This window comes from Eimeria tenella, genomic scaffold (genome assembly GCF_000499545.2).
Source record: "Eimeria tenella Houghton genomic scaffold, Eth_scaff125, whole genome shotgun sequence".
In the NCBI taxonomy this organism is placed as follows: Eukaryota; Apicomplexa; class Conoidasida; order Eucoccidiorida; family Eimeriidae; genus Eimeria; species Eimeria tenella.
Genome location: NW_013541493.1, coordinates 53,203 through 64,738, shown reverse-complemented (window position 1 = coordinate 64,738; position 11,536 = coordinate 53,203). Strand labels below are relative to the sequence as shown.

The 11,536-nt window shown below is 52.7% G+C and overlaps 2 protein-coding genes across 2 annotated transcripts in view; one reads left to right on the top strand and one right to left on the bottom strand.

Annotated features, from left to right (window-relative positions):
• Positions 1 to 2,789: 2,789 nt before the first annotated feature.
• Positions 2,790 to 6,964, top strand: ETH_00025490 (eukaryotic translation initiation factor, putative; the record flags this gene model as incomplete). The annotated part of the gene is made up of 9 exons (XM_013373221.1): positions 2,790 to 2,896; positions 3,126 to 3,206; positions 3,374 to 4,415; positions 4,637 to 4,749; positions 4,913 to 5,136; positions 5,631 to 5,746; positions 6,002 to 6,085; positions 6,387 to 6,470; positions 6,854 to 6,964. The coding sequence occupies 9 exons, from the start codon at positions 2,790 to 2,792 to the stop codon at positions 6,962 to 6,964; spliced, it is 1,962 nt and encodes a 653-aa protein (XP_013228675.1).
• Positions 6,965 to 8,263: 1,299 nt separating this feature from the next.
• Positions 8,264 to 11,536, bottom strand: part of ETH_00025485 (uncharacterized protein) — a gene marked incomplete at both ends in the record, with an annotated part of 3,791 nt that continues 518 nt past the window's right edge. The window contains 3 exons of the mRNA XM_013373220.1: positions 8,264 to 9,708; positions 9,840 to 11,050; positions 11,374 to 11,447. Coding sequence (XP_013228674.1) covers positions 8,264 to 9,708; positions 9,840 to 11,050; positions 11,374 to 11,447 — 2,730 coding nt within the window. The remainder of the gene's footprint in view (positions 9,709 to 9,839; positions 11,051 to 11,373; positions 11,448 to 11,536) is intronic.

Here is an 11,536-nt window from a genome sequence, read left to right as displayed (position 1 = left end):
CCCAGATATTGCTGCTGTTATGGCCAATAAAACTCTATTATCTACAGTTAGTAGCTAACATTAATATTCACTGAAAACGAATAATAAAGGGAAGGAAGAATGAGGGCAATGGCACCTCAGCTCAACAGAATGAACGTGAAAAAATTATCGTTGCACTTCACAAGCCCTATTGTTTTTTTGCAACACCCCAACGCCCCAACGGCGTAAATATGATGAGGCTTATACGTGTTACGGGACCCCTTCACGGCTGTCCAGAGCCCTAGTTTTTTGCAGCAGCAAACAGCAAGAAATACGCATTCATGAGGAAACACCAACATTGGAAAGGTTGCGTTCATTCTAATTTTACGGGGAAGCTGCTTTCACCTTATTATTTTGTCTGCCACTACCTCTTCATGACATTTCACGAAATCTTGCTACTGCCACAAGTTAATTGTAATGTAATCTAGTGCAGGGAAATTTGTACTGCCGAAACGCAGCATGATGGCCCATGCGGCCAAATGACTTTAAGGAGTTTCGTGGATGTGAAACGGCCTGTGGTACCTGTAGTGGCTGCACAAGTGCAATGTGCACAAGTGCAATGTGGCCAAAAGCTCTTTGGTATGCAGTACACTCGTCTCAGAAATCCAAGTTTTGCTTCTGGATCATAGAAAGGCGGGGCCAGCCTGCTCTCATATTGGAGCAAGAGCGACACAAAGTGTTGGGAGCTAAAGCCGAATTGTATTGAAAGTTGTTGTTGCTGCACAATGTTTTCCGCTGATTCGTGCACGGGATTTTGCTCTCTGCAATCAAATACTCACCTAGTTGGGAACTATGGAGGCCTTTTCCGTTGAAAGAGAATCATGACCGTAGTAAAGACTTGTCCATATCACATAGAGCAAAACCAGTGCAAAGTAATGGCCTAAGTTATATCTGACTGAACGCTCTTCGCAGATGTTCTGCGCGGGCATGGCGAAGCCCCCACTAAACTGGCGTGCCCACTTTTCTATTTCCCTTAATGTTGTCTCCTAGTTAAGGTATTTTGGCACTAACCGTTGCAGCTGTCGGCTTTTTGCCGGACTCTGTTTCAATTTGTCGAAGTTCCACCTTTGCCGTGTTGAACGGATCCCGTAAAGCACACATGCAAATGGAATGTCACACCGCGGAGTTCCGGCCGTCATTTTGTTCATGAAACGGGGTGCAAACTGTGAATGTGCAACTTCTAGCCATGAAACATTTTTTCGAGGATTTGGGAACAACTGGATACTACTTCAGGCTTTGCATTTGCCGACGTCGTGGGGGGCAAAAGGCCTAGGGAAGACTGTCTGGTGGAAGTCGACGCAATGTTAGATGTGTTGCGGGCATGATCAACAAGTCCAAGGCTCATTCAGCATTGTTGCTGCTTGATACGCATGCTATTGCACAGCTAGCTGGGGCAAAAAGCCAAGAGCTCAGTCAAGACTATACCGTGCACCCAGGGCTCTTGCTCGTAAATCGTGTACCCAAGCACTCAACCACCGCCGCGAAACCGTTTGAGCTGTTGTGATTGTGTCAAGGGCGATCTTATGGTGTGCTATGGAGAGCGAAGCAATGCCCAGCTGGACCGATGTTCGTTCCCCACAAGGAACTGCTCCGTGGCTGCACTGTTGTGAATGAGTGGAATAAAAAATGAAAAAATAATACGAGGGCATGGGGCCACACAGAGAAGAACTATTAGGAGGGCTTGACGTGGCTTAGGAGGAGCTGGTGCATTGGACGGGTGGTGACAGCAAATGGACAACACTTCAAACTTTGGCGTTGCAGCCTAACGCTGAAAGCGCAGTATAACAGCTCAGCACCAAGGCAGAGGGGCCCCATTAGAGCCATATTTGCTTTAAATTGTATCGGAAGGCCGGATAGAATAGTGCTATCCACTGAAATAACGGTGTGTGTAATCCACTGAAATAAGGATGCACTGCCTACACAGAGGCACGACGTAAAGGCGGGCGATATGCGACGGCCAGCAGCCGTTGAAGGCAAATGTAAAGTTGCCCTCAAACTAGTTAAAGGCGGGATACAGAGACAAAGAAAAGGGTAGATGAGAGGCCTTCAGACATTATATTTTCAGAGCTGGCTACCCAGCTGGTATGTGGCTGCTGCGGGCTGTTGTGTGGTCATGGCTGCTTGTCACACCTGCTGGTAGCGCAGGGTGCCGTTCAAGGGACAATTTAGGATTTTGGGGCATAAAAGAGGAAATCTTCGGCCTTTTTATATCAAGCTCTTCACTGCTAAAACCTTGTTTGCATTAGGATTCAACTCGGTGAGCTTCCCTCCGCCTACCGCGTCACGGTGTGGGTTTGAAGGCGGCAAAGCGCGATGGTGCGCTGTTACGCCAGTTAAGGGCTCTTCCCTTTGGTGTTTCACTTGAATTATATTTTGATTTAGTCTCTGAAACAGTTCATAAGCTGACTGGACCCAGACTGCACGCAGGGTAGATAGAGCCGGAAACGGTTTGTTCAGCCCTTCAGCTCGTTGCGCCGTAAGCCGTGTCTTCAGCTGATAAGTGCATCTTGTGTCGCCTCTGGCTCTCTACAGCTTCTTTTTATTCCGTGTCTCACATTCTTGGCGCTTTTGAGACCCGTCCAGGCGCCCCCCCGACCTTCCTTCCTGCCCTTATTGATCATTCCCGAACTTGAACGAGGGCAATATCACTCACGATACCCCACCTGAGAGCTCAGCTAGCTGTTCTGAAGCTTCTTTATTATGTTCTGATCCACGAGCAGGCCTTGAGGCCACTTAAAGGGCATGGGGGGCGGCGAGGCGGCTGGGCAGGAATGCCTGTGGGCCGCTCCGGGGAGATTGCCTTCTGTCGGCGCTGTGGAGGTTTCTATGTTGTGCCTGGGCTCTCTGTGCTAGAGGCTTGTTTTGAACTCTCTGGAAGGTGCATTTGATGCATGCATGCGCCCCGGCTGCCTTCCCTGGCTGCTGCCGCGGCTCTTCCTGCGGGGATTGGTTTCTTTCGTTCACAATGGCTTTGTTCCCTGTGTTCCGGATTTCTCCGATTTGCATTCTCAAGGCGGAGCTGCCGAAAGCGGGATTCTTTTGCTGCTGCCCTCAAGCGGCCGCACCCCATTCTGTCTTTGCTGCTTTTGCTTGTGGTACTGCTGCAGATCAAAGTGCATGCAAAGAGCGCCACTGTTGGAGCCAGCCCCGCGAGGATTGACGATGAACGACCGTGAGGGTCATCGCCTGTGAGTTTCCTTGTTGTATTCTTTCGCATAGTGGCTATTTCCGAGTTTCGAGTTCAAGTTGGCTGCACGCGGCTGCGACCCGGTGCTAGCAAGGGAAAGCTGCGGCGAAACAGCTCTCACTTTCTCTGAATTTTCAAAATTTATTACTTAAATTTTGTTGCATGCAGAGATGGGCTTGCGTGGAAGCGAGAATCCCTAGACGGCGACCTGCGAGCAGCAGGCCGACGCAGGGAAGCCTATGGGTCTCAGCCGCAGTATCCAATGGGCATGGCTCGTGCGGGGGATATGAATATAAACAGCAGCAGCAGCAGCAACAGCGGCGCGAACATCAGCAGCAGCAGCAACGGCTTCCGCAGGTTCGCTCCTGCAGCTCACGCCTCCAGTGCTGATGTGGACAGAGGCTTCGGAGCGTTGCGTTCTGGATCTGCGCAGAAGCCCACGGGCTGGTCTTCTAGCCAGAGCGTTTCTTACCCGGTAGCTTCTGCTGCTTCTGCTGCTGCTGCTGGCGGAGGCACTGCAGCAGCAGCGATGCAGCAGCAACGCAAAGGCCACAGCGCTGCCCCTGCAGCGTGCCCGGCGGCTCGAGGCAGCTTCTCAGGCATCCGACGGCAGCCCCAAGCAGCGGAAGCAGCAGCACCAGCAGCAGCAGCAGCGGCAGGGCAGCAGTACCGCGGTCGCGTCTCAGCAAAGGGCCCCACGAGCCCTGTGCATGCAGAACCCACCAGTCGGCAGCCCAGCAGCCCCGGAGACGCATGCAACGGCTTTGCTGCGCTGCGACGGGACAACAGCAGCAGCAAAGCCAGCCAGGACACTCCGGGGGGCCCCGAGGACCCCGCCGGGCCCCGAAGGGAGGGCGTGGGGGCCCCTGCGGGGGCCCCCACGACCCCTCGGGGGACCCCCGGGGGGGCCCCGGGGAACTCGCCTGGGACAGCTTCTGGAAGCTCTCCTGCGGGGGCCCCTGAGGGGCCCCCAGCCCTCGTTTGGAAGCCTCGGCGGGCTCTGACTCGGGAGGAGGAGCTTCGTCGCAGTGTGAAGTCTTTGTTGAACAAACTGACAATTGAAAAGTTTAGTGTTATTTCGGAAAAGATTGCAAACATTCTCGAGGGCTCTTTGGAAAACAACGAAGAAGTGAGGCTCATTGTGGACGCCATGATCGACAAAGCCGTCACCGAGCCCGACTGGTCAGAAATGTATGCAGACCTCTGCCAGGTGCGTTGGCCTGCAGCAGCTGCTGCTGCTGCTGCTGCTGCTGGCTGTGGATTTCCTGCTAGTGGGGATTTGGGGTCGGCTGCTGCTGCTGGTGGGTGTGGGACGCGTCCGCCCTTCCTGCTGCTGGCGTTGTTGCAGCGTGCTTGCATCGTGGGCTGCTGCTGCTGCTGGATGTCAGTAAATTTCTGCTGCTGCTGCTGCTGCTGTTGTGGTCTGTGCAGCTGCTGCAGTGGCGCAGCGTGGCGCCCTACGGTGACCCCGAGACGATCAGGAAGACTGCGTTCATGTTGAGCCTTTTGACGAGAATTCAGGAGGAGTTCGAGGCGATGCCATCGTGAGTTTCTGTTTTATTTCAACTTTGTTTCATAACACTTGTTCACTTCATTTGCAGTCCGCCTGCAGAAGCTGCAATGCTATGAGCATACGCGCAAACAGTACATTTACATCTAAGAATGCTCATGCTTACTCCGCTGCTGCTGCTGCTGGTGCTGCTGCAGTGTGTTGCAGCCGCGGGTTTGCGGAAGCGCGGAGGAGCAGCAGCAAGAAGAGGCTCGCCTGAAGCGGCGCGTTTTGGGCGTGGTGAAGTTAATAGGAGAATTATTTCACCGGAAGCTGCTGGGCTTCAAAGTGGTCAACGATGTTGTTGTGGAACTGGTGATGCGCAGCGAGCAGCCAGACGAACACCTCGTCGAGTGTTTCTTGCAGCTGATCGCGACTGTCGGTGAGTCCATATAATCTTTTCGAACATTTCCATTTTTGTTTTTCGGTCTAATCTTCTCCGCTTTCCCGGGTCTTTTGTCGGGAGTCTGCTAAATACTTTTTTTCCATTTGCCTTTAAGTTTATTATTGTCTTTTTGTTGTCTGATCTTTTTTACTCTCCTTCGAGACACTTGCTTGGCCTCTGGCGTGCCGAGATGAGGCAATTCTAAGGCTGTCGCGCCACTTGTGCAAATGGGGTCAATACTTTGCAGATATGTGAATTATAAATATTTCTTAACTCTTCGTCTCTGGATGAGAATGTATAGCTTCATATGCTTAAACATGTCAGGTACACACATATTTATCGAAATATGATGCAATAAATATGTATATTTAGGTGTATATGTAACAAAGCTAGCACGGTAGTACAAAGCTTGCTGTGGCAGCAGCGTTGGCCGCACAGCTGAGGGCAGTTTCCATATTGCTTCTGTCTGTGTTCATGAATTGTTTGTTCAGGTTATTTCATTGATCAAAACCCTAAGCTGAAGGTTGTGCTGGACAGTTGGTTTGGGCGTTTGCGGGAACTGCAAAGCAAAAGCTGCTACTCCAAGAGGATCAAATGCGTTATTCAGGTGAAGCTGCCTCCTTATTCATCTACTTTTTGGCCTTTTGTACATTTCTCTATTCATTTTTCGTCTATTTGTCCAGTTTCTGATTGTTCCCAAGGCTATTCTATCTCTTCTGTCGCTGCATTTTCTGAACGAAGAGAAAAATAAAGAATACAAGCCTTTTTGTTTTTTTTGTTCGTTCTTTTGTTGGGAAATTCTTTTATTTATTCTTCTTTTGCTTAATTATATTTTGTTTTATTTTTGATTCCCCTTTTTTAGGACACTATTGATATGCGGCGGGCGGAATGGCGCAAAAAAATTCATAAGGAAAGAGCGAAGGCCTTGGACGCATTGCATGACCAAGTGAGACAAAAAGTCGGCAATTGAATCAGTGGAATTAATTAAAAAGATTATTAATAAATAAAAGAATTAAGAATTGAAGAATTTAAAAATAGGAATGAACCAATACGGGGAGACCTAATTGGTAATAATGAATGACCGGCGGTTGGGCTTGGCGCCGAAGAAGTGTTGAAAAGCGAACATGAACAAAGTAGTATATATTGATCCGCTCATGCGTTTTCCCCGATTGTCCCGTTAAATAAGAATAAATGAATTAATAAATAAGCGAACTAATTTGTTTGGCTGATTTAATGTCCGTTTTCAGCTTGAGACAGAAGAAGTGCTGGGCGGAGCTGTGCACGCGGCGCAATATGGAAATATAATTGTAGTGGGGGAGAGGACTAATTTGGTGAGTTTTTTTCTTTTCAAATTGAATTTTATTTTCAATTTTTCTGGTTTTGTTTGTTTGCTTCTGCTCACAGTGCCTCTCTTCTTCTAAAGCAAGAGTGTTCATTCATTTTGAAAAGAAATTGCTTGTCGCTTCTTGTCTATCTTTACCAATAACTGTCTTTACTGATGCATGCATGCGTTTTTTTATTTATATTCTCTTATCTCTTTTCTCCCAGTTGGCTTGTCCACGTTTTTGTCCTTTTATTTCTGTAGCTTCTGGGATCTTCCAGTGAAGTTCACACAACTTGTACATAGGCGTCTACCGCTTCTGTTCGTACCAATTTAATGTATATTTTGTTTATTTTATTTGCTTGTTCTTTTCCTTCTTTTGTCTTGCTTCAGAACGGCCAGTATTTGGATTATTTGAAGGATCAGGAAAACAAATACCAAGAAAGGGTGAAAAACCGATTGGCCGCAGCTGCGGCGCGCGGCAGCGCAACAATGAACAAATAGATAAATTGGAATTAAATAAATTATTAGTAAATGAGCAGAAATACTTTTATTTGAGGAGTTGTTAGTGTGCAGAAGTAATGGACATTTATATCAAGTGCAGCAGACGTAACTACCGCACGTTGTTTTCGTAGCAGCAGCAGCAGCAACAGCTGTGGCAGCACCTGCAGCTGCTCCTGCTATCCGCAGCCTTACTTCCTTTTCGCTGGGAAAGAAGTCTAGTATTTAGATAAGGTAGCAGCAGCAGCAGCAACAGCTGCTACTGCTGCTGCTGTTGTTGCTCATTTGCAACTCAACAGCAGCAACAGCGCCAGCAGCAGCATCTGCTGCTGCTGGTTTTGTAGAAATTCGACCGCTGCGCCTCTGCGGCGCTTTTGTACATCGGAGGCCCAGGAGGGCCCGGAAAGTCCTCCATTATTACTGCTGCTGCTGCTGTTAGCTAGAGCAGCAGCAGCAGCAGCAGCAGCAGGCGGCAGTTGTAAGGAATATAGAATTTGTTCTGTATTCCACGGCTGCAGCAGGGGCGCGGCGTGAGGGCATTTGCTGCTGCGGACAGCTCTTGCTGCTGCCAAAACAGCAAAAAGAAACGGCTGACAAACTCAGAAACGCCTCGTCAAAGTTTATTGCTTCCAGCGTAGCTCTAACCTTCAGCGAGGGTTTAGGGCTTATTTAGGGTTTAGGGTTTAGGGTTTCGTTAGGGGCCCAGCAAGGCTTTGCTCTTGATGGCAGTTACGCTGGCAAGCTAGCCAGTTATGGGGCGATAGTTGAGCTAGCTAGCTAGCTAGCTGGCAAGTGTCTAGCAAGCTAGCTGGTTGGGCTTCCGCGCCGCTCGCTAGCTAGCTATCGAACGAGCTAGCTCTCTGGCTGGGCATCTGTGTTGCTAGCTGGCTAGCTAGCTACCTAGCTGGCTATTTGCGTTGCTGGCTAGCTAGCTGGATATTCGCGTAGCTAGCTGGCTAGCTAGCTGGATAATCACATTATGAGCTAGCTAGCTGACTGGGTATTCAGATTCTCAGAGGCTAGATGTCTGCGCAGGGCCAATCAGACACTGGTGCTACTGCTGGCTTAGCATGTCTCTTCTTTCAAGTTCACATTTATTTATTTGCCACTAAACCGCGCATAGATGCAAAGCCTAAGCCCTAAGTCCTAAACCCTGAAGTGAGAGATTAGGCCTAAACCCTGAAGACTTCTCGGACTGTGAAGCAGCTTTCAAGGCAGTGGCTTGAGGCTGCGACTGTTGGCGCAGCAGCTCTAAACCCTACGCTAAACCCTAAACCCTAAACCCTAGACCCTGGTGCAGGTTTACTTGAGGGTTGCCAGAGCAACAAAAGCCCAGTAGCTGCGCGGCAGCCACTCTCTTTCAGCCCTATGCATGCAGCTTTTTGCTGCTGAGCGTAGCCGCGCGCTTACTGTTTGTTGCTTCATCAAGTTCCACAAAGGGTACTTGGGGGCCCCAAAAGGGGCCCCCAGAGGGGCCCCCAGAGGGGGCCCCAGAGGGGCCCCCGGGGGGGCCCCCAAGGGGTCCTGGAGGCCCCCTGCATGAGGCTGCGTTGACCTGTATGCTGCTGCTGTGCGGTAGAGTAATTGAGAAGTGCGGATACACCCCGTGGTTTCTGTGCTGCAGCAGCAGCAATTGCAGCCGAAGTGATGCACCTGGTGCAGCAGCAGCAGCAGCAGCAACTGATGCTGCAGCGCAGCAGCAGGGACAACCGCTGCAGCGACGCAGCCGTTGGAGCTGGACCGTTCAGCTTGCTGCTGGACAGTGCTGTTGCCAGTGCTGCTGCGTGCTGCTGCTGCTGCTGCTGCTGCTGCTTGCTGTAGCAAGGTCTGTATTTGCTGCTGCACTAGGCCGTCGTGCTGCTGCGCCAGCAGCAACTCCGATTGCCACTGCTGTTGCGTGTCTGCTTCTGCACTCGTAGCAGCAGCAACGCCACCTAGGGGAATGGCACAGCAGGGAGTTCTGCTGCTGCTGCTGCTGCTACTGTGCAAGTGCAGCAAAGCCCCTACTGTCTTGCACAGCTGCAGCAGCAGCGCCTCGCCCACAGGAAAGTACGCGCGGCCAGTTTGGCACGGGTCCACTTCCAGCTGCAGCAGCTCCTCCATAGAAAGCAAACTGCTGGCAGGAGCAGCAGCAGCTGCTGCTGCTGCTCCTCCTGGGGCAGAAAGCGAGGGGAGCTGGGGGCCCTCTTGAGCTTTACCCTCCATCTCGCTCTGCTGCTTCTCGCTGCTGCTGCTGTTCTTGCTGCTGCTGCTGCTGCTGCTGCAGTGCCACGGGTCCTGCATCAGCGCTGAGTCCACGAGCCGGGCAGCCAGGGCATCGATCTCGAGAGCCTGCCCGCCTTGCTGCTTTTGCTGCTGCTGCTGCTGCTGCTCTTGCAGCTCTGGCTGCACGACGGGCTGCGGCACCAGCGCCTCGAGAGACACAGCAGCAAAACCGAGAGGGTTCGCCACAGCCTCAGCAAATGCAGCAGCAATTAGAGCCATGTGGCTGTCGGGGCACAGGAGCAGCTGCTGCTGCGCCCACAGAGCGCACTGCGCCCAGCAGCCTGCTGCTGCAGCAGGAGTTGCTGGAGGAGCAGCAGCAGCAGCTGCTGCTGCTGCTGCAGGAGACGCGTGCGTCGGTTGTGGGTCGTCCCATTTCTGGACAGCTGCTGCGCCCGGCGGCTGCGCTGCTGCTGCTTCTGCAGCAACTTGCTGCAGCTGCTGCCCCCAGCAAAAGCTGACAAGAACTGCAGCAGCAAATTGCCCTCGGATTGGCTTCCCCGGGGCTCCACAAGTCTGAGGGTGTCGGGTAGTGCAGCAGCAGCAGCAGCAGCAGCAGCAGAGCTGCAGGAATTCCACCCCTCTCTGCTGCGGCGCATGGGGGCCCGGGTGCTGCTGCCCGCCAGCAGCAGCAGCAAACCCTCGAGCCCCAGAGACTCGCAGCAGCTGTAGTGGGGCCCCCCTTGCTGCAGCAGCAGCCGCTGCCGCAGCGAAGGGTAAAAGGAAGCAGGGCAGGGCCCATCCTTTGCTTGCGCTGCTGCTGCGTCTGCTGTTGCTGCTGCTGCTGCAGCTGGTTGCTGGCTGTCTGTGGCGGCGCTGCTGTCGCTAGCAGCAAGCTCCAGGACGGGAAGCAGCAGGTGCAGCAGCGGCTGCTGCTGCAGCGGCAGCAAAATGCGGGTCAAGTAAGACCACAGCAGCACAGGCAGCAGCCCCGCGAGGACCCCCCTAACGTAGGCGACGCACTGGCACCTGGAGATGGCCAGCAGCAAGCAGGAGTGGCAGCCCGCTGCTGCTGCTGCTGCTGCTGTTTGTCCTGCTGCAGCAGCAGCGCATGCACCCCAAGGCAAGTCTCTCCTATCTCTCCCTCCTCTTGAATTTGCTCGAGACAAAGAATTAACACTTAAAAGCCGACGCAGAGAAGAGCTGCTCTTCCGGCTGCCCCTTGGGAGCAAACAAGCAGGCGAGCCCCCTTTGGGGGGACCCCCGGGGGGCCCCCCCTGGGGCCCCCCGGGGGGGCCCCCCTGGGGGCCCCCAGGGGGCCCCCAGACGTACGGCAGGCCGCAGCCATTGGGGAAAGCCATGCCAGCTATTGGAGTGGGCTCGTCTGGAGGGTCAAGTGGGTACGTTTCTGCTGCTGGGGGGCCCCCGGGGGGCCCCTCTGCTGCGTCGAATGGAAAGCCCCCCGGGGGGCCCCCTGGGGGGCCCCCCAGGGGGGAAGGGTCAGCGTTTGGGTCCTTAAGTACTGCTGCTTGCCAGTGACGAGACTCCAAAGGGTTTAGAGTTTTAAGAATGAAATCTGCTTCGTCACAGAGCTTCCAAAGAGAAGCCAGGAAGTGCAGCAGCGGGTCTTGTTCTGCTGCTGCTGCTGCTGCTGCTGCGGGGCTGCTGCTGCCTACGCCGCTGCTGCTGCTGCTTCTGCTGCTGCTGCTGCAGGTGCACACCAGCAGCAGGAAGGCTGAGTACAGCACGCTGCTGCTGCGCAGGCGGCAGCAAAAATGAAAAACTCGAAATAAAATAAATAAACAAAAATGGGAGGGGCCCCACAGCTGCCGCTCGCCGTGAGACTGCCGCCGGCTCTCCTGCACAGCGGGCACGTGGTAGGGGCAGCTGAACGCAGCAGCAGCAGCAGCAGCAGCAGCAGCGGCAGCAGCAGCATAGAGGGGGATTCGCTTGTGTTTGTTTCGTTGCGCGTAAATTTTTGCAGCAAAAGTATAGTGGTGAAATTAAAAGAGTTTGAACAAAATGAACAAATGATAATTCTATTTAGATGCAGAAAATATAAAATATGGTTTATAACATATAGAGAGCTTGCAGGTGCCCTTAACTTGTTCGTGTTTGACATATTATACGGTGCAAGGCAGCTGCTACTGCTTTGCTGCTGCTGCTTTGCTGCTGCTGCTCTGCTGCTGCTGCTCTGCTGCTGGCCTTACTTGCAAAAGGCTCCTTCATTGAGTCTGGGGGCCTCGCTGGGAACCAAAAGCTGCAGCAGCAACGAGTGAAGTTGCTGCAGCGCAGCAGAAAAGGCAATGGGATCAGTTGGGGAGAAGCGCGCAGCAGCAGAAACACCCCCAGCAGCAGCAGCAGCAGCAGCAG